Source organism: Trachemys scripta, chromosome 6 (genome assembly GCF_013100865.1).
Source record: "Trachemys scripta elegans isolate TJP31775 chromosome 6, CAS_Tse_1.0, whole genome shotgun sequence".
Classification (NCBI taxonomy): Eukaryota; Metazoa; Chordata; order Testudines; family Emydidae; genus Trachemys; species Trachemys scripta.
This window is the reverse complement of record NC_048303.1, coordinates 122731900-122756784: the sequence shown is the minus strand read 5'-3', so window position 1 is coordinate 122756784 and position 24885 is coordinate 122731900. Positions and strand designations below refer to the sequence as shown.

Here is a 24885-nt window from a genome sequence, read left to right as displayed (position 1 = left end):
AAAGATAATACCTTAAAAGTTATTGGTTTACTTGTTAGCGTGTTTGGAGAGTTTTCTTTAACAAATAACGCTGTAATAGCTGTATTGTTATTGTGGGGATGCTGCCCTCTAGTGGACGGAGTGATGAATTTATCCTGTCTTTCATGATACTTTATTCCAGTGGTCACCAACCCATCGATCGCAATGAACTGGTCGATCCTGGAGCCTCTGCCAGTCGATTGCGATCTCTGGGCTGCTAAAAGTCTGGTGGCGCAGCGGGGCTCAGGCAGGCTGCCTGCCCTGGCCCCACGCCTGTCCTGGAAGCGGCTGACTGCTGGCACGTCTCTGCAGTCCCTGGCGGGGGACGGGGCGGTGAGGCGGCTCCGTGCATTGCATTCTGCATCATCCCTGTGGTTCCTGGCCAATGGGAGCTGCGGAGGAGGCGCTAGCAGGCGCGGGCAGCGCATGGAGACCTGCTGTCCCCCCATCCCCTTCAAGGGCGACATAGACTTGCCAGCAACCAGCCGCTTTCGGGAGCAACGTGGGGCCAGGGCAGGCAGGCAGCCTGCCTGAGCCACGCTGCACTGCTGACTGGGAACCACCTGTGGTAAGCGCCTCCTAGCCGGAGCCTGCACCCCTCACCCTCTCCTGCACCCCAACCCTCTGCCCCAGGTTCAGCCCGGAACCCTCTCCCACACTCTGAACCACTCGACCCCAGCCCAGAACTACACCCCCTCCTGCACCCCAAACCCCTGCTCCAGCCCGGTGAAAGTGAGTGAGGGTCGGGGAGAGCAAGCGACGGAGGGAAGGGGAAAGGGGCAGAGTAGATCCTGGGTTGATCTTAAATTCAAAAAGTGATCTTGTGCATAAAAAAGTTGGAGACCACTGCTTTATTCTATTGTTTTAAACCACTTCCGTTTACAGTCCACATGTCACAATATTTAATGAAATAGAAATTTTGAAATGATTCTGCTTACAACTGACTGACTTTAAATACCATTAGGGTATGTCTACACTGGCAGAGTTACAGCGCTGGCAGTTACAGCGCCGCTCAGAGAGCGCAGAAGGGAAACCGCTGTTGTGGGTTCACACTGTTAGCTGTCTGCGTAATAGCATGTTCACACTTGCGGCACTTGCAGCAGTATTCAGAGCGGTGCACTCTGGGCAGCTATCCCATAGCACATCTCTTCCTCTTCTGCCGCTAAGAGTTGTGGGAAGGCGGAGGGGGTTGCGGGGCATCCTGGGTGTTTCGCATCCCAGCAATCCCTGTGCATCCGTCCACATTTGGCACCATCTTTCAATGGTTTGTATACTGCGCACTCTGCTCTGCCTCTTCAGTCTGCAGGAATGAATCCCGCGCTGTTAACCAGTACGCTGCTCGCTCTCACTAACACGTCAGGAGTGGCAGTGAAGTTATTCCTTAAACTACAAAGGCAAGAGGAGTGCGACGTTGATCTCACCACGCATAGTAGCTACGACACGAGATTGCTTGTGGCATTCACGGAGGTGCTGACCACAGTGGAATGCCACTTTTGGGCTCAGGAAACAAGCGCTGAGTGGTGGGATCACATCATCATGCACATCTGGGATGACGAGCAGTGGCTGCAGAACTTTCGGATAAGGAAAGCCACATTCATGGGACTGTGTGAGGAGCTTACCCCAGCCCTGCGGCACAAGAACACTAGAATGAGAACTGCCCTGCCGTTGGAGAAGCACGTGGCGATTGCACTGTGGAAGCTGGCTACTCCAGACTGCTACTGATCAGTCGCTAACCAGTTCGGAGTGGGAAAGTCACCATTGGACTCGTGTTGACCGAAGTGTGCAGGGCCATTAATCGCATCCTGCGCCGAAAGAATGTGACTCTGGGCAACGTGCATGACATTGTGGCTGGCTTTGCACAAATGGGCTTCCCTAACTGCAGAGGGGCATATTCCAATTCTGGCACCAGACCAACTAGCCACCAAGTACATTAATCAGAAGGGGTATTTCTCAATGGTTCTCCAGGCGCTTGTGGATCACTGTGGGCGTTTCATGGACATTAACGCAGGCTGGTCTGGAAATGTACATGACGCACACATCTTTTGGAACACTGGCCTGGTCAGGAAGCTGCAAGTGAGGACTTTCTTCCTGGACCAGAAGATCACCGTAGGGGAAGTTGAAATGCCCATTGTGATCCTAAGTGACCCTGCCTACCCCTTAATGCCGTGGCTTGTGAAGCCATTTACGGGACACCTTGACAGCAGCGCTATATGCTCCATGATATTTGTGAAGGGAAGGGTGAAAGTTTCACGCAGGGCTGGACTACTGAGGTTCAGCACCTGGAGGCTGAGTTTGAACAGCCAGAGAGCAGCACTATTAGAAGGGTGCAGTGTGGGGCCATAAGGATCAGGGATGCTTTGAGGCAGCAATTTGAAACTGAAAGCCACTAATATTTGTTGCTATGCTTGGGAGTGCAGTGCTTGTAATGCTAGAAGGTGATTGTGATTGGTGCAGACAATGCACTATGAAGGGTTAAGAAAATTGCCTGTTGCTTTGCAGGGCTCTGTTTGCTTTCAATTCATATAATAAAGATTGTTTGTTTTCAAACCAAAATAATTCTTTTAATAAACAACAACTGGAGGCGAGAGACAAACAAAAAAACCCCACACATCAGCACTGAAGGGGAAGGGAGAAGGGAGGGTCCCAAGAAGAGGTGGGGTCCCGGAACGGTTAAAGATTTGTGTATGTCCAGGTATCCTATCCATCCTTCTCCTGTGGAGTACAGTGCAGCGGGTACTGTATTTCAGCGGGGCTAAACTGCAGAGGGGCGGGTGTGAGTGAAGTGGGCACTGGGAGTCCGCAGGGCTGGACTGTGACTGGGCAGGAGTAGAATGCAGCAGATACAGACCGGAGCCAGGAGGTTGATAAGAGTGTGTTGGCAGTGTCTGGGGGGCGCATGGGAAAGAGTTTTGCGACAGTGGCTGCAGGGGAGGGTGGGCTGGAGCTGCTCCATTTGCTGTGCTAATAGCACCTGGAGAGTGTCCGCTTGGCGCTCCATAACGTTTAAGAGCCGCTCCGTGGCTTCATTCTGGTGCTCCGCATTCTCCTTTCGGTCCCTCTTCTCGCTGTCCCGCCACTCCTTCAATTCTTGTTTTTCGGCCGCGGAGTGCATCATAACATCACGCAGAAAGTCCTCTTTCGTTCTTCGTGGTCGCTTTCTAATTCTGCACAGCCGTTCAGCCAGCGATAACAAAGAGGGAGGCTGGGCTCCCAAGGTCATCTCTGTGAAGCCAAAACGCAACATTTTACAGAAGCAGCATTCTTTGCGAAACACAGCCCACTAATTCAGTGATTTAAAACACAGCCGCTATTCACGTACCTGTCACTAACTGGCTGACCCCAGGCAAGCACACATGAGCCACAAAACCCCCAAAATGGTGAGTAGCCTCAGGGGCACAGAAATTCAGTGTTCCAGGACTGTACTGGGCACGTGGCTCTTGGGGAGAGCCAGCACTGTAGGGGATGCCTTATAATCATATTGTCCCCACATTTTCCACAGCTTGTGTTCATTATGGAAGATATCTCGCTGCTGAGGGTGAGCAGGGAATCAAGGGAGGGTCTTCTCCAAGACTGCCGCTTCCGCCCTGGCCCTTTTGCGGCTCGCCTGTGTGCAGCAATGGTCCCCCCTACGCCCCTGTGACAGCAGAGTGCCGCGGGAAAGTTACCCTTAATAGGGCAAGAAACAAAGGAGCTCTGCCAAAAAACCTGCGGCAGCGGATTGCCCAATATCTCCGTGAGAGTTTTGTGGAGATCTCTGAGGCAGATTCACGTGAATTGAAGGAGTCAATCAACACCCTGTTCCGCCGCTCAGACTAGGCATGTGGTGGTATATGCATCATACAGACAAAAGCCTGTTTTCTGTACACCCCTCCTGCCCTCAGCAACTCGCTTCAGCAATTCCCAAAATCAAAGCCACTTACCAGGGGCCTCCTGTCCTGTTTGTGCTTTGCCAAGATCCAACAGCTGTGACTGGCTAGCCTCCTCTGGGGTAGAGAAGAGCTTCTGGCTGCATGCATCTCTGACCTCCGAGTCCTCTGCCTCTGGCTCCCCCTCTCCCTCCACATCCTCGTCCAAGATTTCCTCCTCCGGGCTCAGTCCATCCTCGACTGGCACATGAGCCACCGAAGTATCCACAGTGCAGGTGGGATTGCCACTGAGTATCATGTCCAGCTCTTTGTAGAGCCAGCAGCTCGTGCGTGCAGCACCGGAGTGGCGGTTTGCCTCCCACGCCTTCACTTTGACTCTGCACTACAGTGTGTCCCGGTCATGGCCCCTTTCTGTCATGCATCAGGAAATCTGTCCGTAGGTATAATTCCGACGGCTGGAGTGCAGCTGGGACTGGACAGTCTCCTCTCCCCAAATGCTGATGAGGTCCAGCAGCTCGGCATTGCTCCAAGCGGGGGATCGCCTGGTGCGTGGAGCAGGCATGGTCACCTGGAAAGATGCGCTGAGAGCACTGCACGCGTCACCGAGCAAACAGGAAGGGGACTTTCAAAATTCCCAAGGAATTTAAGGGGTGGAGCTCACGGTTGGTCATCTGTGGGCAGGGCAGTAGAGTTCAAACTGATGGCCAGAGAGGTGAGAACAGGCATTGTGGGACACCTCCCGGAGGCCAGTCGCAGCTCTGTAATCACCACGGTGTCTACACTGGCACCATGGCGCTGTAGCCCTGGCACAGAAAGCTGTAAGCCTCTCGTCATGGCTTTCTTACAGCACTGCAGCTGCGCAGTTTCTGTGCGCTAACTGGCTTGGCACTGTGTACACCTCAGGAGTTACAACGCAGAAAGCTGCTTTACTGCGCAGAGACTTACCAGCGTAGACAAGGCCTAAGATAACACAACCAATTCCTCAAGAATTCATTGATTGTAAAGAATTTAATCCTCTTCTTACATCGCTTTTAAGACAGTACATCTTTATGTGGTCGAGGTTCCCTTTTTTTAGCTTCTTTTTTTTTATTATGTGAAACATTGTGGATCAGATAGATGTTTACTTTCAACCAGCTCAAATTAGAGATGTTTGAAACACAGGGGAAATATCAAATTTCTACATTACTACTTTAGAAGGCCTAAGAAGTGAAATAAGATAATAAACTAAATATAGATCTGCTATAAAAACAAAATATATATCTGTATAAAACTATGAAAGACATTCTAATACTGCTAAGCCTGGAGTTGAAGTGTCAAGGCCAAAAGGTCAGCTCTGTTGAATACTTTGACTTAGGGCAGGTCTACACATAGAGCATTTCAGTGAAGACACTACTGTGCTGATTGGAGAGTTTCTCCTGTTGGAGTAGCTAATCCACCTCGGCGAGAGGTGGTAACTATGTCAATGGGAGAAGCCCTTCCCTCAACGCAGCGCTGTCTACATCGCGGGTGAGGTCAGTATAACTGCATCGCCCAGGGTGCGGATATTCCACACCCCTGAGCGACGTAATTATACCAGCGTAAGTTTATAATGTAGACTTGGCCTAAGAAAACACTTACATCTGCTCCATAGTGATCCATTTCCTGTAGGGTTCAGGTAGAAACTTCAGGAACAAATGATTTTTCTTGAGGTAATGCCTACATTAGAATTATTTATTTGTTGGTGTCATCCCTAACAGTGATGGACTCCCAGGACTTAATCGAGTTTGTGTTTCAAACATGCTTTTTTCCCCTTTCCTTCTAGGCATGTATGATGCTCATAACTTTCTTGCCATACACGGTAAGTAAGTGTTACATTTTCATTCATGTTTAATATGGCTGCTTTAACTCTAAAAAATACCTAATCAAAGCATTCAGAAACCCTAGAGAGCATTATTACGACACCTGAACCCCACTGCAATGCATATGTATTATTTTTCTGGTAATCCTAAAAGCTGAACACATTAAAACGTGATTAGGGCTTCTTGTTTTGAGTTTATTAATTTCACACACAAGCTCTATATATCCTACGTAAATAGTGGAGTCCCCCAGGGGTCTGTACTAGGGGCCCAGTCCTATTTAACATATTCATAAATGATCTGGAAAAGGGGTGCCAAAATTTGCAGATGATACAAAACTACTCAAGATAGTTAAGTTCCAGGCAGACTGTGAAGAGCTACAAAAGGATCTCTGAAAACTGGGTGACTGGGCTACAAAATGGCAGATGAAATTCAGTGTTGATAAATGCAAAGTAATGCACCTTGGAAAACACAATCCCAACTATACATAGAAAATGATGGGGTCTAAATTAGCTGTTACCACTCAAGAAAGAGATCTTGGAGTCATTGTGGAGAGTTCTCTGAAAACATCCACTCAGTGTGCAGCGGCAGTCAAAAAAGCGAACAATGTTGGGAATCATTAAGAAAGTGATAGATATTTTCTGTCTTATTATCATATTGCCTCTATATAAATCCATGGTATGCCCACATCTTGAATACTGTGTGCAGATGTGGTCACCCCATCTCAAAAAAGATATATTGGAATTGGAAAAGGCTCAGAAAAGGGCAACAAAAATTATTAGGGGTATGGATCGGCTTCCGTATGAGGAGATATTAATAAGAGTGGGACTTTTCAGCTTGGAAAAGAAATGACTAAGGGGTATATGATAGAGGTCTATAAAATCATGACTGGTGTGGAGAAAGTAAATAAGGAAGTGTTATTTACTCCTTCTCATAACACAAGAACTGGAGGCCACCAAATAAAATTACTAGGCAGCAGGTTTAAAACAAACAAAAGGAAGCATTTCTTCACACAACGCACAGTCAACCTGTGGAACTCTTTGCCAGAGGATGTTGTGAAGGCCAAGACTATAAGAGGGTTCAAAAAAGAACTAGATAAATTCATGGAGGATAGGTCCATCGATGGCTATTAGCCAGGATGGGCAGGGATGGTGTCCCTAGCCTTTGTTTGCCAGAAGCTGGGAATGTGTGACAGGGGATGGATCACTGGATGATTGTCTGTTCATTCTCTCTGGGGCACCTGGCATTGGCCACTGTCGGAAGACAGAATAGTGAGCTAGATGGACCTTTGATCTGACCCGGAATGGCTGTTATGTTCTTGATGGCTAACTCAAGCTCAACAGCTGGGGACCCCTTGCTTATGCTTAGAAATCTTTGCCCCCTGAGAGTTCAGGCAGCATAGGGATAGCAGTTTCTCTTTAACAGGGATTTTTATTCCCTTCCCCCAGCATTCAAGCTGTGCTGGGATGCGGGCTTGTGCACCCTCTTCAGGGGAGTGGGGGGAAGCAATCAAGAAAGTCTTTTGTCCAGTGATATTCCACAATGGCTTGTCTGGTGTCAATGGGCCGCCTTTCGTTAGGGAGGAGAAGACACCTCTTGTGATAAACTGGTATTTCACACTTGGTAATGCTTCTCTCCTGACTGGGGGGGGTTTACAGTCTTAGCAAATATTTTTGTAGTGATAGAGCAAACGTTTAACATTACCTTATAACATGGGATACGGACATTAGAAGTAAGATTAATACATGCCACATCCTACAAGCATTTCTAAACACTGAAATGTGTTCTTATAACAGTAACGCTATCACACAGGCGAGCCAGACTGGTTTCCAGCTATGCGTTTGTCAGCGTTCAGTGAGGCCCAGTGGCCTTGGCATGAGCTGGCACCTGATCTGCCAGCATCACAGAGACCTAAGGTGGGAGACAGATTATCCCATAGTTGCTCCCGAGGGGTTGTTACATCTTCCTCTGAAGCCTCTGGTGCTGACCACTGTCAGAGACAGGGCACTGGGCTCGGTGGACTCAGGTCTGATGTAGTATGGCAGGCCCTAAATTCTGATGACAAGCGCAGTAGAAAATCCCTTAAGGGAATTAATTGAGTCTCTTTTCAGTGCAGGGCTTGGGTGATGCGCATTAATGCGGCTTAGGGCTGCACATTGGCTCGTGAGGATAAAAGGAAATCTTGAATAATGCCCCATTCACTGAGCACCATTCGTCTTGTGCACTAAACAAGGCAGAGGTCCTGTGGCAAAAAGTATTGGATCATGTAACTAAAGACTGTTATAATGGATACGCACGAGGGGACTGAATTCAGGTTGCACAGGCCGACTTATTTCTGGCATTTCCCAACGTTGGGAAGTTGGATTTAGCAATCTCCCCACCCTTCTAATGTACTGTTTGCAACATGGTATATACCGCAGGCTCAGCCTAAAGCAGCGGACATAGTGGTCATGGTGAGGACCGTAGCCACTGAGTCCTCAGTCCTGCAGTGAGTACGGTGCGGGTGCGGGGATCTGGTCATACAGAGTCACTTGCAGGATTGGGGCCCAAAGCTGGTATGAAGGAATTCAGGGTTAGTCAGTTGCTTTGGGCCTGTCTCTAGCATTTAACAGCTCCTGCAACTCCAAATCTATGAATACCCCAGTGACTGTGGAAGCCCTGTATTGCATGAGTTGGGCACACTTGGAGCTTAAAGTCAGTGGAGTTATTCCAAGAAGGAATTTGTCTTGTTTGGATTGTTCAAGTTTTAAGGTTAAATAAAAGTAGAACTAGTACGTTCCTCATCTCTGCTGCTCTCCTTTAAGTGTTTAACCTGTTTACATTTTTCTTGTAGTTTTCCTTAATGGCCTCCTTTCCAGGTGTACCTTTTGGTATTTTCCTGTTTAGCACTTGTGCTGTTGTCATCGGCCTTGTCCAGGTATGGGTGTCACTCGTTTACTTTTTCCATTCATTATTAGAGACTAGATTTTATTAGATGGAAGTACAATTAGATTTATTAATAGTAGATCTAGAACATTAGGAAAGCTTCATATAAAATTTTGTGATGTTGCTATTATTAGTGTATGGTTTTTGTGATAGTGCAAGATTGGTAACTCGGACAAGTGCCAGATCATGTGGTGACTGTTTTCACTATCCCAAGTCAAGTATGAAAAAATGTAAAAGCACTTGAAATGCCAATAAAGACACAGATGCAACCAAATCGGGAAGTTCAAACCCCATTGAATCATGATAAATTTGTTCTAAAAAGGAACTCAGAAGGTTAGAAAAGTAGCAGTTGATGGACTGTATTATGATGATTTTTCCCCCCTTGCTGGAGTTCTGAACGGCTGCTCGATATTTAGTTCTGCAAGCCTTTTAATTCAGGTACAAGGGCTCCACCTTACTTGTAACCATTAAGTATAAGGGAACAGCAAGTCTCAATGAAATAGTTCCCTTTATCGACGGGTTGAAAATTACACTGGTCACAGGACCATAACTTCGTGTATTAAGTCCAGGATTATACTAGACTGTATTGAGGCAATGCTTGTGAAAGACAAGTGACAGATTTAAATCACGATATTTTATGAATCACCAGATCTAGAAATAAACTCTCTCTGTACTTGGAAGTATGGGAACTCCAGTTCTCTAGTAAAATACATGCCTTCTAGCCCAGGTAGGTTTCAAGAGTGGACTTCGCAATCGTCACTCTCACTTTACCGTATCTTTCCATTTGAACCCCGGTATGATTTTACTTGCCGCTCTGTTGAACTGCTACAGCTTGAACAGAGTGCTTTATATTGGCTGAAAGTTTTGAACTCCAGATTTTAAACATTAGCAGCCTTGAGGTTTTTGAGGAGAGGACTTGCTTTCTGAATGGACAATGAAACCCCAGTTTAGCGGTGCTGAGAGCCATTGAACCAAAATGCAAACCACTATGATGGAAACCACTTAAAGACAGGGGGGGATCAGCAGCACCCCCAGCACCTATGTCCCAGTTACTAAAATCTTTGCAAACTTTTTGTAATGTTTACTCTGCAAAGCCTCTGCGTAGTCACACAAATCTTAGTGTGCTAAATCCAAGCCAAAGTTTACATCTGCTTCTGCTGCTCAGGACCCTGGTAAGTCAAAGCCCAGTGAGGTGAGACTGCCGTGATCCAAGGCAACTGTTACCTTCTTGTCAATGGTGGTGTCAGAGCCAGCACTGCCTGAAAAGGAAGCAGCCCTTGCCATTGAGTGGGTGTGGCTAGAAGATGCACTGATTAGTGCATTCCACCAGTAAGTCACTAGGCAGGAAATCAAATCAGTCCTTGCCAGGTAAAAACACCAAGGGGGAGAAGCTGGTGGTTCCATTCTCCCTCGGAATGAGTTTCCTCCTGGAGAGTTAGGTGACTTGTGGGCACAGGGAGATGTAATTTACACATCCCATCATCTAGCTGGGTGGATGTATCCAGTATCTCTTACCTCTGCAATGGCTCCCTTTCAGCCGGACCTGAGACCGAGTTCTGTGCTGCTAGATTGTCCGGCATTTTTAACATCTGTACCTGCCTCTGGACTTATTTTGCACAAGGAGCCTCACTCATGGAGCAGGACCCCATTATGCTAGGCGCAGTGCAAACACACAACAAAAAGTCACATGGCGTGTGGTGGTGGGGGAAGAATACAAAATCTCTGCATAACTAGGTGTTATAACTAGGTACAACAACGAGTCTGTGGCAGAGGCTGAAAAAAACCCAGCCTTCTGAGCCACTAGCCCTCTCCCTGATTTAGTAAGTGCAATAGCTCATGGCCTGCCATGGCAAGGAACCAGTTAAAGTGGTTTCTGGTCCTGAAAGTGTTTCTAAGCACCTGGTCCTGCAGTAGTTATTAGAAGAAAAAAAATGGATTCCTGACTTCACGCACCATTTCCAGCTTCCGTTGGCATGAAGAGCGTGGAAAGCAGTTGGTACAGCTTGGCCAGCCTGTTCGTTTCACCGTCGGTTGGTTTGCCAAACCAGATGCTTTCTTCAGTAATTGCAAATTGTTGGGTGAATTCTTGTCATTTGCACAAGCAAACAGATTTCAATTAGTAGAAATGATTACATTCTTCTCTTCGGGTAAAATTGTCAATTTGTATTTATCCATGTGGGGCAGAAATACTGTCTGAAAGATCCCGTCACTTTCTTACCAAAGTAGGGTGACCTTGGGCTAGCGGGAGTGGGCAGTGAAACATTCGTGTGTGTGTGTGTGTGTGTGTGTGTGTGTGTTTAAATGATTTGGTGAACAGGTTAAAGATGGAAAGAGATTCATTAGATTGAAAGCTTCTGGGGGGCAGGGACCATGCTTTTGTTTCAAGTTTGTACAGCGCTTAGCACAGTGGAGTCCTAGGCACAATCTGATGTCAGTGGAAAAGTTCAGAGACTGGTTTAGATACATATCTGAAGTTCAAGTATTTACCTAAACCCTTTGGGACTGACCTCTTCAAACCTTCACAAATCCCTTTCCTCTGTATAGGTCCCACTTTCCCCTGACCTGCGGCGTGTGGTTTCTTCTGGGGGAATGCCTAGCTGCCTGCTAGTTGCTGGGGTGGGTCTCCTTGCACTTCAGCATAATAAGGCCCAGGGTCTTGCTTATCTGTGCAGAGGTGGTGATGTATACGTCCTCCATTAGCCCCTGCACCAGGCACGTTAGGGTAGTCTACACTGCAGCTGGCAGCGAGCCTCTCAGCCCAGGTCGACAGACTCCCACTAGCTCCGTACAAGTTAGCACACCAGAAATAGCCGTGTGGGCAGCGGCTCAGGCTAACCGCCCCTGTCCAGGCCCGCCTGACTCCCTGGATCTGAGGTCAGGTGGCTATCCTGAGCCGCAGCGTCCATGCTGCTAGTGCACTGGCTTCAGCAGAGCTAGAGCCAGTCTGTCTAGCCGGGCTGGAGGCTCGGTCCCAGCAGCAGTGCAGACGTAACCTTAGTGTTCTGCAGTGCCAGAGCCTGTGAGATTCCCCTCTCCATTCCTGTCAGATAAGCCCTTCTCAGGAGAGCAGAGGTTAGCATGCTCTGGGGCTTGTTGTATTAGAGGTTTTCTATTGTTTTTGGGTCCAAATTTAGAATTACAGCTTTGACTTGTCTAAATATCCACTGTAAACCAGTATCAATAATTTTCTCCTCTCTGCAGGCCGTGATAGTAGCCTATGGCTTTTATCATCCCTACTTGCTGAATAACCAGATACAGGTGTCTGAAAACCAGGTTTTCTACAAACATCATATCTTGCAGATCATTCTAAGAGGACCGGTACTCTGCTTCTTAGCTGCCATCTTCTCCTTTTTCTTTATCCCAATGGTAAGTTCTTTAAACAACCATCGTTCTAAAGAACATATTGTGCTAGTTCAGTGGTTCCCAAACTGGGGTTTGTGAACCCCTGGGGGTTCACGAAATGTTACAGGGGGTTCTTGGGGAAAAAATTCCCTAATGGCGGACAGAGCTGTCCCTAAGGACCCCGGGCAGCACGGGACCAGCAGCCTCAGAGCCCCTGGACTTCCAAGAGCTAAACAGATCAAAGCAACCATATCTATCACACTGAGGAGATTTAAACTTCAAGACTCCTTCTAAGAAATGGAAAGGGAGGTGGATATTGTTTGCTATTTTTAAAATTAAATAGGCAGCTTGTTTTTTTTAAATTATTATGAAGAACAAGTTTAAGCTTTGTTGTAATGTGCATTGTTTGCCTGGACTGCTCAAGACCTGAATGCTTGTGTAGGAGGAACTCTTTGAGTTGGCTTCTTAAATACCTTCCTGCTGTTTCACATCTGATACTCCTTGATGAAACATAGGAGCCTTGTCTTATAACAGGCTTATTCAAAGTGATACAAGCTACGAAAGTGAGATATTAGAAGAGTGTCACCATTTTCATAATGTAATAAAAATACTGTAATAATCATAATTAATAATGAATATCAGAGGGGTAGCCGTGTTAGTCTGGATCTGTAAAAAGCAACAGAGGGTCCTGTGGCACCTTTGAGACTAACAGATGTACTGGAGCACATGCCCAGACGCATGTGGGCATTCACCCACGAAAGCTTATGCTCCAATACATCTGTTAGTCTCAAAGATGCCACAGGACCCTTTGTTGCTTTAATAATAAATAGTGTGTAATGTCATAAAAACAAATTTTATATTTCTCAGATCACTGCTTTTATAATTTATACTCCGATAAAGGAGAAAATCCCTGGAAATATTCATTTTGAGGAGGGGGTTTGCGAGACTTGACATTTTAGTGAAAGGGGTTCACAGGTTGCTGAAGTTTGGGAACCACTGTGCTAGTTGAAAGTGTGACCTGACAAACTTCATTAGTCACATTCAGTATTCTGCCTAATAAAGTATCATACTAATCATAATACACAACCTGTAACCTTGTATAATTCAGCAGTTGAAGCCCCGTCACTGAGCAGATTTAAAGCACGTCCACACAAAGCGCTAGATATTGTAACACAGGAGACGCTCTGACACCAGCTAACGAGTGGATTAAGTCAGTGGTTCTTGTTCCCTCCCAAATCAGTACAGCTGAAAAGACCGTTGCGTCATGACTCCCATCTAGGTCGCAACTCCCTAGGGCTGACTGAAACCCCCCAGGTTGGGAACCCATAGACTCAGTGATTTAAAGTCTTGCCCATGTCAAATTTCTGTGCCATGGAATTTCCAGAACACTGGTTTGTTTCTTGGTTACCTGCTGTCACGTGGCTTAATCAGAACCACTGTCATGCCGTGAAGGCTTTTAGATCACAGGAAGCAGTATGATAATGTGGCATGGATATCAGAAAAATGCTCTGCTGCTATCCTTGTCTATTTGTTTTAGCTTCTCAGGTCTGGACACACTTCAGAGGAAGATCTTTCAGGCTAACAGTAACTTTAAGGCAGCAGGTTGCTGATCATAAACAGATGGAACAAAATTAACGTGTGAGGGTACGTAAAATAAACATCAAATTACATAAGAAACTGGCTAAAAAGCCTGACAAATATAGTTCCTGCCATTAACACGGCCCAAGAACAGAGTAAGTAGATCAGTCAACAGCTAATTATCAGACTTACCATCCCAAAACAAACTCCTCTGGCTGAATCCCAGGCCTTACAGCCAACTCCTATTCCATCTTCATTAAATGGAAACCAGTGACGAGCTGAGCTCCCGCCAGCTCTCGGCGTCCACAGACAGAGTCCTCTAAACAAAGTCTCTTTATGGAGCTGCTTCTGCTTGATGCCCCTTCAGGCATTTTGTACTGTTTTCGTTTGACTTTTTCTTGAGACTTCCACAGACTGCATCAACCTTTTGATATATTCACAAGGTTGAGATGACTTGTCTTCATAATAGTAACCTTGAATTACATAGGATGCAAAAACTTGAGAGCTTTAATTTAAAATAAGCACAACCTATTTTCCCCTTCTCTGCCCCCCCCCCCCCCACACACACAATTTCCATTATACACAATCCAGAATGAGTCATTCACCAATTTACTCCTGTGCAAGAGGCTAGCCCACATCCTGTGCTCTTTTAGGCCCCATTTGGAGGACTGAAGTAATTCTTGTGCTGGTTGTCACGCTGTCTGGAATGGCTCACAACTGTGAGTGCCTACCTCAGGGCAAAAAAACAGGACACACAGCCCAAAGTGGTGGTGTGTCAATAGGCAGACTGGGGGCCAAATCCAGACCGCCAGTTGCTTTTGAATGGACCTCAAAATATTTTTATTTGCTTATTATCGTTGTTGTTGTTCTTGTATGATTTTCTCTGGAGTCTGGACCTTGACTATACCTTGATCAAGAAATTTGGATCTTGACAAAAAATAATTGATTACCCCTGCTAGACTCTCCAGGCTATCTTACCACCCAGACAAACTGAACTCTGTGATAAAAGGTCACTCAAACCAAAAATCACACCACATCAGATTGTTCCCAGTCCCAAGAGACCAGTCACTTACCCCAGATCAGTTGGTACGCTGGATCTTACAACAAAGACAACACCAGTAGCCATTTCTCTAGTAAACTATAGGTTTATTAGCTAAGAAAAGGAAATGAGAGTTATTGAAAGATTAAAACAGGTAAAATATATGCACAGGTGAGTCATAGTTTGTAAATCCAAATAGCGGCAGTGATGTAACAAACTGGCAGTTTCCCAAAAGTCTTTCCAGGGAACCCAGAAGGTGTCTGGGGATCTCTGCTTTGCATCTGGTACACTTCCCTGTAAGAATCCAAATAGTCTAGAGATGCAGGATCTTTTTTTGAATCCATATTTATAGTTCCTTCTTAGAGGAAAAAAAGCTGACCGTGTCTCTATCCACGTGGACTTTTCCTTTTATGACCGCGAGGAATACATTTGGAGTCTTTTGATTTCCAGTCACCACACACCATGACCACGAAAGTTCTTCATTTGCCTTTCACAAAGCTTCTTTGTAGTTTGATGGGCCATTTAGACACAGGGTGTACATAAGGTAAATGATTGCTGTTACTTGTATTGTTCCTGTTGTAATGTAACATTCCACTAGTTTTCATGAAGTTTAAACATCTGAATACACACTTGTACATATAACAGTTAATTTGATCTATGCTAATATGGTTTAAACACCAAAGATACTCATAAATTTAACAATTGCTTTGATCTACACTGATACACAAGTGAATTGACCTGTCTCTGACCTGAGCTGACATCTGATCTGTCAGTGCCACACTGGTCTTCTACATCAGTGGTTCCCAAACTTTAACAACCCGTGAACCCCTTTCACTAAAATGTCAAGTCTTGCGAACCCCCTCTTCAAAATGAATATTTCCAGGGATTTTCTCCTTCACCTGAGTATAAATTATAAAAGCAGTGACCTTGGAAATATAAAATTTGTTTTTATGACATGCTTATTACACATTAAAATTAGGTTTCAGAGTAGCAGCCGTGTTAGTCTGTATCCGCAAAAAGAACAGGAGTACTTGTGGCACCTTAGAGACTAACAAATTTATTAGAGCATCTTATTTACACTAAAATAAATTTATCGTTGCAGTGTTTTTATTACATTATGAAAACAGCAACACTCTTCCAATATCTCACTTTTGTAGCTTGTATCACTTGGAATAAGCCTGTTATAAGACAAGGCTCCTATGTTTCATCAAGGAGTATCAGATGTGAAACAGCACGAAGATACTTAAGAAGCCAACTCAAAGAGTTCCTCCTACACAAGAATTCAGGTCTTGAGCAGTCCAGGCAAACAACGCACGTTACAACAAAGCTTAATAATTTTAAAAACAATACTGGCTGCCTATTTAATTTGAAAAACAGCAAAAAATATCCACCTCCCTTTCCATTTCTTATAAGGAGTCTTGAAGTTTAAATCTCCTCAGTGTGATAGATTTGCTTGCTTTGATCTGTTTAGCTCTTGGAAGTCCAGGGGCTCTGGGCTGCTGGCCCCGTGCTGCCCGGGGTCCCTAGGGACAGCTCTGTCCGCCATTAGGGAATTTTTTTCCCAAGAACACCCTGTAACAGTTCACGAACCCCAGTTTGGGAACCACTGTTCTACATGGATGAATTTACCCTAAGGACTGGAAATATTAGGGCTCAGAAGCAGTAAAAATTTTTAAAACCCAATTATGCAGACAGGTATTCTGTGTTAGGAATATGTCGTTTTTGGTTAAACCTGTGCAGAAGTAGTCCAGTTTAAATTTCAATCAAAATTTAAGGGTAGTAAAAACCCAGCCCCCTTCCCCTCCTCCCCCCTCGCAAAACATTACAAGACTTTTTAACACATCTGCTTCGATGCAATTGATTGATTGCTCTGTGCTCTAAAGGAACCAGTAGAGTTTCATGTATGTTTTATAAAATTTGTAACTGACAAAGTAAACATAACAAACAGCATTGTCTCCTTTGATGTGATACCTGAGCCATTGCAGACTTTGAATGGCAAATGACAAGTAGCACAGGGACCCTTGGGCTCACAAGTCCACTAAGTGCTATACAAATGATAACTAAATTTTTGTGTCATAGGCTTAGCAGAATTTTTATATTCTTTCCAGTCTCAGTACCTCCCAATTACAGATATTGAACTTGGTAAAGGAAGTGGAGGGAGGTAAATATTAGTGTACACTCATACTATTCAAGATGAAGATTAGTCTAGTCTAGAGAAACTCCACTACTGACATTGTAGTGTTCATGTATTTGTTGGATAAATGTGTTAATGTAGTGATTGTTCAGTACAATCACTGTCATAAAATGTATACTTTCTATTACAGTCAGGGTATTTCAATGTTGCAAATTCATGAGTTGCATGTTAAATCAACATGTTCATGAAAGAGATAAAAAGAATAATTAATTTTTAACTTAGAACAAAATATTTGTATTTATCTTGCAATAACTGAAAACTAAAACTGTTTCCATTTCTTCTATAGTCTTATGTTCTGCTTGGGCTTGTTATCTTTTTGCCACACATCACTCGGTTAATTATTTGGTGTAAAAACAAGACTGTTGGTAAGTAACAGTATCCAAAAGGAGTGCATTTAATTTTAGATACTCTACTATATTGTTCAGCTGATATATTAAAATATGATTTATTTCACAGTCCCCTTTGTTGTCACAAATTTGAATGAAGCTGTTTTAAAAGATCTAAGGTGCAGTAGAATCCACGGCAAGTTTGTTAGTAATTCTAGTTCCACTGTTTCTATTAGGAACCCACTGATAAACTTTTAGTTCTGGCCTTCCATTCTGCCTCTTTCTGGGAACCTTTTTCCTGGCTTTACCTATTTTGGGCTGTACCTGAAGAACACACTGCATCAAGAGTCTCCTCTGACCCCCTTTGGAAAAGAGCATAATAACTGAATAATTTCAGAAGTGAGATCTCTCTCTGATCACTGGCCCTGGCCCCAGTAGTAGTATCTTCCCCCTCCCCAAATTCATATTTAAAAAATATCACAGAATCTGTTATATATAGAACAGCTACAAGCAAAGTATGCCAGGGGGCAGTGTCAGCTACTTGGAGAGGAGAAACCCTGGCGATAGACAAGTACTGTATTCTTCTTCTTCATGTTTATGATGGTTGTGCCTAAGGACCATCCAAGAATGGGGCCCTGTTGTGGTAAGCCCTCACAGGGTAGTACATAGTCACTTCCCCCAAGAGTCTATAATAGATATAGACCAGACAGACACAGGTGCGGGAAGGGGTATAACACACAGCAGACTGAGCAATGTGATAGCAGCTAATGGCGTGTTGTCCCACTACTTTGTGTGTGAGAGAGAGAGAATTTAGTTAGGAAGGGATCAGGTAAGAGGAAAGGGGTGGAGGGTGACAGGGCAGGGACGAAGAGGGTCAGAGGGCTGGGGGTGGTGGTAAGCCAAGGTGAAGACGGGGGGAGCGTATTGGAACACAGGATTGCCATACAGAGCGAGATCGTTGTTTCACAAATGCCGGGGGTTTGCCTCTGCCAGTTGCCAACACCTACTGCTTCAGAGGAAGCGAAAGGTTTTCCATAGTGCACTGTGAGTGGGGCAAGGGCAGATATTTTTCTCTCACTGGCAACAATCCTTTAATGGCTTGAAGCATGAGATTTGCTTACCCTTATTCTTAATACACCCCTCTGTTGTCCTTTCAGTTCTCCCACCCTGACCTTTGTTGGAGTGTGCTTGTCTAAGGCTCTAAGGTCCCTGTTCCCCTCCCAGAACTGGCTGCCGAGCATAGAGTCCAGCCTTGTGGGAAGAGCTGGGAGCTTACTTCTTGCAAAGCCCAAGCACCCCTTCTCCTGACCAACGACTGGATTTGGGGGGAAGAAGGCAGCTTCCCTAGGTGCTGCGGACAAACTGTGTAGGACAGGATTGAAGGCCTCCACTGAGCACATGGGACTCCTTCCTCCCCATGTGGGTGGCTGCTGACTTGGGAGAGCTATTGAGCTCCCAGGGGGCTGAGTGGCTGAAGAGCTTGGCCCCAGCTCAGTAAGCACTCAGCCTTCCTGGGCAGCAGAGTGAAATTCTCCCACCGAGGCAAAGGCAGAGTGCAGGCAGGGCTGCTGGTGAGTGCTCCCCACCGCAAGGCCCCGAAAGGCCTGGCCTGCAGACCGGTTTTGTACTGGGCTCGCAAGCTCTGTTAGGGTGTGAGATTTGTTATTTTGACCGTTCAATTATTTTTTTATTCCAAGAGCTAAACCCGTAGTGTGGACATAGTTATACCTGTATGAAGGTGCCTTATGCTGGGGATAGCTTTTTCCTTTTGCTGTGCAGAAATAGTTATACTGGGATAAGCCCCTTTATACTAATAGAACTGCAGCCACACTGTAGTGCTTTCCCCATACCACTTACAGACACTGCGGGATGCCTGCTGTGTGTCAACATGCCCCAGGCCTTTCCAGAGGAGCTGTTTGCTGAGCTGGGGCTAGGAGAAGGGGAGGTCCATTGTGCAATGGAAAGGAGTGAGAGTGTGTGATGAGTGCCCCGTGGGACTGTGTGGCTCCTGAGAAGCAGCTATGTCGTGGGGATTGAGACAGGAATGGCCCTCAGGTGAGGGGTATCATGGGCGAGGATAGACCCAGGCAAGGAAGTGCACATTTGGGAGGTGTTGCCTAAGTGGGTGCCTGTAGGTTGGGAGCACATGGGGTGGTTGTGTGTGGAGATGTAGACACAGGCTCTTGCTTTCTTTGGTTTGAAGATATAGGCCATTAACAGCAGTACCCTTCCCTATGCCCAACCATGCCAAAAGATCTTGCTGCTCCAGAGAGGTGGGGACCAGGGTAGCTTTCGTGCAAGATTTAGACCGCAATTTTAAAGGCATTTAACTCCCACTGAATCTCAGTGAGATTTGGGCACCTAATTAGTTTAGGCTACTTTGAAAATCCAGCTTTATTGCATATTTTTCACTAGCTATAGCCCTCAGTTTATATGGTTACCCTCTTTCTTGCTCATATCAAAATGACATGTAATAAAACACTTAATGCAACTATAAAAACCAAGGAAAAAGAGGATATTGTTTGTATGCACTTTTTCTTTATGGCATTTTGGTAACTTTAGTTGTGTTTGATTCATTTAGCTTTCAAATATGTGTTTTCCTTTGATTCCTGGAAATGCCTGATTACTTCTCTGAATCTGGAAGGGTTTTTTGATATAGGTAGCTCTTCTGTATTTAGTGCACCTGGGACTAAATACATCTCTACCTCGATATAACGCTGTCCTCGGGAGCCAAAAAGTCTTACCGCGTTATAGGTGAAACCATGTTATATTGAACTTGCTTTGATCCGCGGAGTGCGCAGCCCCGCCCCCGTGGAGCACTGCTTTACCGCGTTGTATCCGAATTCGTGTTATATCGAGGTAGAGGTGTACTTAACTGACCATCTAATTTGGAGTAGCACTAGAGCTCTATCTTCCAGAGACAGAGAAAGGGCTAATAAAAAATGACTAATGGAAGTCCTCTACTCAGACCAGAGCCCCAAGATCCATTAGACCTTCCTGAGCTGTAACAGGGTTTCTGTCATGTGAGTTATCAAAATATTAAACTAAAACACTAACATTGAGTCATTGTTCACCTGGTACCAACAGTGTGTGAGGTGCTTCTAAGACGAGTCCCCTGCCCTGAAGGCCTTCTTAACATCAGCCTCAGGAAAGGGATGGCTGCAGTGGAAAGCAGCGTGATTGAATTGTCAGATTGACCAGTGCCTTGTTACTTCCACAAGTTTGAGATTTGAGAGAGCAGGAGCATCAGACTAGACTGTTGAAATTCTAGTGTAATGCTTGTTTAATGTTTTGATTTATACAGAACATAAACTAAACTCATGACTTATGGTTGGCAGGTCCAAAAGAGGATGAGGAGTCTCATCGCTTAGAGGCCTTCACTTTTTACCTCAATGAACCTTTGAGTAAGGAACGAGTGGAGGCCTTCAGTGACGGTGTGTATGCTATTGTAGCAACCCTGCTCATTTTGGATATATGGTAAGACTTTGTGCTGACTGACACACCCTGAATTGTCTGATATAAATGTAATGGTGGTAATAATACCTACCTCTTACGTAGCGCTTTTCATCAGTGCATCTCAAAGGCTTCACAGTCTTGAATATATGTATCCGCTCAGCCCCCCTGTGAAGTAGCACAGGGCTCTTATCCCCATTGTACAGATGGGAACTGAAGCACAGAGAGGCTAATGATTTGCCCAGAGTCACGCAGGTTGTCTGTGGCGAAGCCGGGAATTGAACTGGGGTCTTTCAAGTCCTCATGGGGCTGTATGTGGGTATATACGGTGTCGGGTGTTGAAAGAGAATGGACTTATTTTATTTTGACTTGTACAAACAATTGCACCAATCCTCTTATCCTAGTTACAAACAAATGTAAACAAATCATACAACCAAACTATTAACAAAGAACTCTTCTCCCCTCTCCATGTGTGAATCAATAAACCCTACCCCTCTTTAACGCAATTATACCAGGCTTCGCATATACCATTCTCAGATGTTTGGAAAAGCCGATCTAGCCACATATTTAGAAAGTCAGATGCTGGCTCTGTCAGGCAAAGAGTTAAGAAGCTGAATTCTGTTCTGGTTCTTATATCATCAACAGAAATGGTAACGAAGCTCTGCAGGAGAACTTTGTACTGATATTACATGATCCAGGAAGCTTTCAGATCCTAGGATGAATTTGCAGAGCAGTCAATTATAAGAATTGCTTTTTAACTTGTAAGCTGGGGGATCACAGAAGCACAATAAAGCGGGAAGCCTATGATGCTATTCGTAGTTACTCTTCACAGTGGAACTACATGCTTACTGCTCTCAGATTGCACCATTATACCACTAATATGCAAACTAAAATAATTTTTTGTCCTCAACAGTGAGGACAATGTCCCTGATTCCAAAGAAGTTAAAGACAAATTCCATGGCCGCCTCATTGAAGCTTTAAGTGAATATGGACCAAACTTCCTTGCCTACTTTGCCTCCTTTGTAACAACTGGTCTTCTCTGGTTTGTCCACCACTCGCTCTTTCTTTACATAACAAAAACAAGTCGATTTATGGGACTGCTCAACACATTTTCATTGGCTTTCATTGGAGGGCTTCCTCTCGCTTACCAGCTGACCAGTGAATTTGCAGAGAAGTCTCACAATGAAATAGAAGCTATTCAGGTCAGCTGTGTAATCACTTTCTTTGCCAGCATCTTTCAGTTTGCTATATGGATCACAGCTCTGTTCCACGAAAGGGAAACCTTGCATCCTTTGGCGAGGTATGGCGGCAAGGAACATGCTTTTATGTTTGCTAAGCTTGCTCTCTACCCTTGTGTCAGCCTTGGGGCCTTCTTTCTAACCTGCTTGTTAAGTAAGTTCAGCACAGCGATTTTTCACATCATGCAGATTGTAGTCCCCTTTGCTTTCCTTGCCCTGCGCATCCTTGTCAGGATTTCTTTGGCAATTATGAAGTCAATGTTGTCTCTCTCCAGACGGAAGAACGTAGTGTTAGATGAAGAGGAAACGTGTTTGTCTCCTGCTGAAACGCTCTCATAGATTTCCATGCAGCGCATGTGAAATTGTAACATTATTTCTAATTCTAACTGGTGTTGTTCTAACATAGTAGATGACTGGTCTATACGAAAGTCTACGTTGGCCATAACTGGGGCATCTTTAATGTTTAGCTAAAGGATCTCATGTCCCTTTCTTTAGAAATATAAGTATTTCTGTTACTTGGGTGAGTGGAGGAGCCAAAGAACAGCAGGATCTCCCTCCTTAACGGACTACCCCCGAGGAAAAAAATACTGCTTGAAGCATTACTGCAGTGATAATGCACTAGAAACACATCAGAAGATAAGCAGCATTAACCTGTTGCTGTGATATACATTATGAAAGTCAGTAACATGGCAACCACCAGCAGAATGGTTGGAAGCTGACTGTGCCGCTATTGAAGGCGGAGGGAGGGGGCTGGAAATTGTGAAGGAGACTCCCTCTCGGCACCCAGGTGGGGGAATCCTCAAAAAACCTTTGTCCTACCCATGTAGAATGCCAGCGTCCCTTTATTTTCCTCCTGTGGCCCTTCCGCAAAGTCACCAATCCTGTGGCTGCACTTCAAAAGTTGCTTGTCTTTTGGGTTGCTCTACTGAGCATGTGCAGGCTGGAAGGGAATGTGTGGCCCATACACAATATTCCCCAGACTACCCTAACACAAACACAAATCCATTAAGTCAATCACGTGGTGGTGTTTTTAAAAAATATTTCTTAACCTGACAGGATTCATGTGAATAGTTATCATTTCAGGGTGTGAACAGCCATATTCACCTCCTCCTGGGAAGAATGTTAAGAGCTGTGGGACCTGAAGTAGTTCTGTCTTCAGCTCTGAAACAAAGCTGCCAGCCAGAGATGAAAGACGTTTCTGCACTTCTCTCCATTATCCTATTAGCCCCCAGGGGAAACTCCCCAACAACAATCTGCACCTGGAAATGTGATTTAGGGGACACTGGGAGCATGCAGCTGCTGTTCTTAACCTAATTCCTAGGTATGTGAGGGGCCTTTTCCCTATCTAGAGGCTGCCCAGGGGGTTAATATGATAACTCCCATAGGCTGCACAGCTCTAGGAGAGAACAAGGAGAACTGACCCAGCAGGAGGAGTTACAGTGCCTAGGTGGAAGGGAACTCCTTTCTCTTAGTTCCCCCACCCTCTTCTATGTGTGGAAGGAAGTTGTTACTTTGGGCCATGTGCCGCAGGTACACCTTTCCCCTGAAGAAGTCTGCAGGCTACATATTTCTCTTGGATAGAGTCATTAGCTTGCATTGTGAAATGTCTGTGCCTCATACTTCTGCTCTATTTAAAACTATGTGAGGAATCATGTTTACTCTTAAAAAACTCTATAGCAAGTAAGTAGAATAAATCTTATTGAAAACCACTTTAAAAAGTTAGCCCAGTTCAGATTGCATTGAAAGCACCTCTCCTTTTAGTACAGTGCACTTTAGTACCAAAATGTAGCAGTTGGTATTCTGCACCCTATTCTGAAGGGTTGTGTCTTGGGGAATATCAGTTTGTTTGAGGTTTTTTGTACCTGGTTTATGGTGAATAGCTTACAGTGGGGTTGTGTATTATGTTGCATATTGCTGTTCGGTGTGAGATCTGATAAAAGCAGTTTTGGTTCTGTTTTTGTTCTCATTGGTTTTAATACTGCTATGCAATTGATATATTTGTATTTGTAATAATTTCAGATCAGTTAAAAATCAAAGCATCTAATGTATTTTTTGATCAGATTAAATCAAAACCTGATGATTAAAATTAAAACAATGTATTGGGAATATGTCTTTATTTTCTTGAAAAATATTATTGTTCCATCTTTAACTTTAGCATCTTTGGACTGGAGTCTTAATTCATGTAATGGGATAAATCTACTTAGAACACTGATGTATTTTGGCCAGAGGGTGAATCTGTAGGGTGCTTTTTATATTCCTTTAACCATTCTTTTCCCCCTTCAGCAAACTGTCTCTAGTCACCAATGATGTTAAATAAATTGGAGCCATGTACTCCTACATGTTTGTGAACTCATGGACTTACGTGAGAAGTCTACTTATACATTAGAGGGAGAGTTTGGTCTAAGAAGATGAGGAAGCAGGGCATACAAACCTGGTCTAATGCAGGAAATATGTGTTCGGTAAAGCTTTGATGCTAACATCAATCCCACTAAATTTGAAGAAATCCTGACTCTCTTGTGAGGCTAGATTTAGTAGTTGAAAGATAAAATGGTTTAGACTCACAGGTTCATAAACTTTAAGGCCAGAAGGGACATCATGATCATCTAGCCTGACCTACACAACGCGGCCTCAGAACCTCACCCCCCCACTCCTGTAATAGACCCCTAACCTCTGGCTATGACAGCAGCACTCCAGTGCGGCATGTCCTACAAACAGTTTTTGTTTCTGCTCTACAAGAGCAGTGAATTAAACTAGATAAACTCACTGCCGGACATAATCATGTTGATTAAATACCACCTTTGTTTTGAACCCCAATTCTATTGGAAGAGTGGTGGCTAGCAAAGATTTAAGCGTCTCTTCCACAGAGAGCATTTTTCTACTTGTAACCCAGTTCACAATTCTCAATTCAAATTAGCCATTCAGGTATGGTTCAACGTAATTTTCCAAACCCCTACATTTGGGGACAAACTTGACCTGAAAGTTCCTTTAAGAAGGAAGAGTGCTGGCTTTAGATTGGTCTGACGTGTCTCTTTGTAAGTTCTGATGAAACAAGCTGCATTTTCAAATGAACA

The 24885-nt window shown here is 44.7% G+C and overlaps 1 protein-coding gene across 1 annotated transcript in view; it reads left to right on the top strand.

Annotated features, from left to right (window-relative positions):
• The window catches only part of TMEM175 (transmembrane protein 175), a gene marked incomplete at its 5' end in the record, with an annotated part of 37362 nt that extends 13445 nt beyond the window's left edge, over window positions 1-23917 (top strand). Inside the window, 6 exon segments of the mRNA XM_034773160.1 lie at window positions 5686-5721; window positions 8553-8636; window positions 11846-12010; window positions 17084-17162; window positions 20462-20600; window positions 21490-23917. Coding sequence (XP_034629051.1) covers window positions 5686-5721; window positions 8553-8636; window positions 11846-12010; window positions 17084-17162; window positions 20462-20600; window positions 21490-22153 — 1167 coding nt within the window.
• Between the last annotated feature and the right edge of the window lie 968 nt (window positions 23918-24885).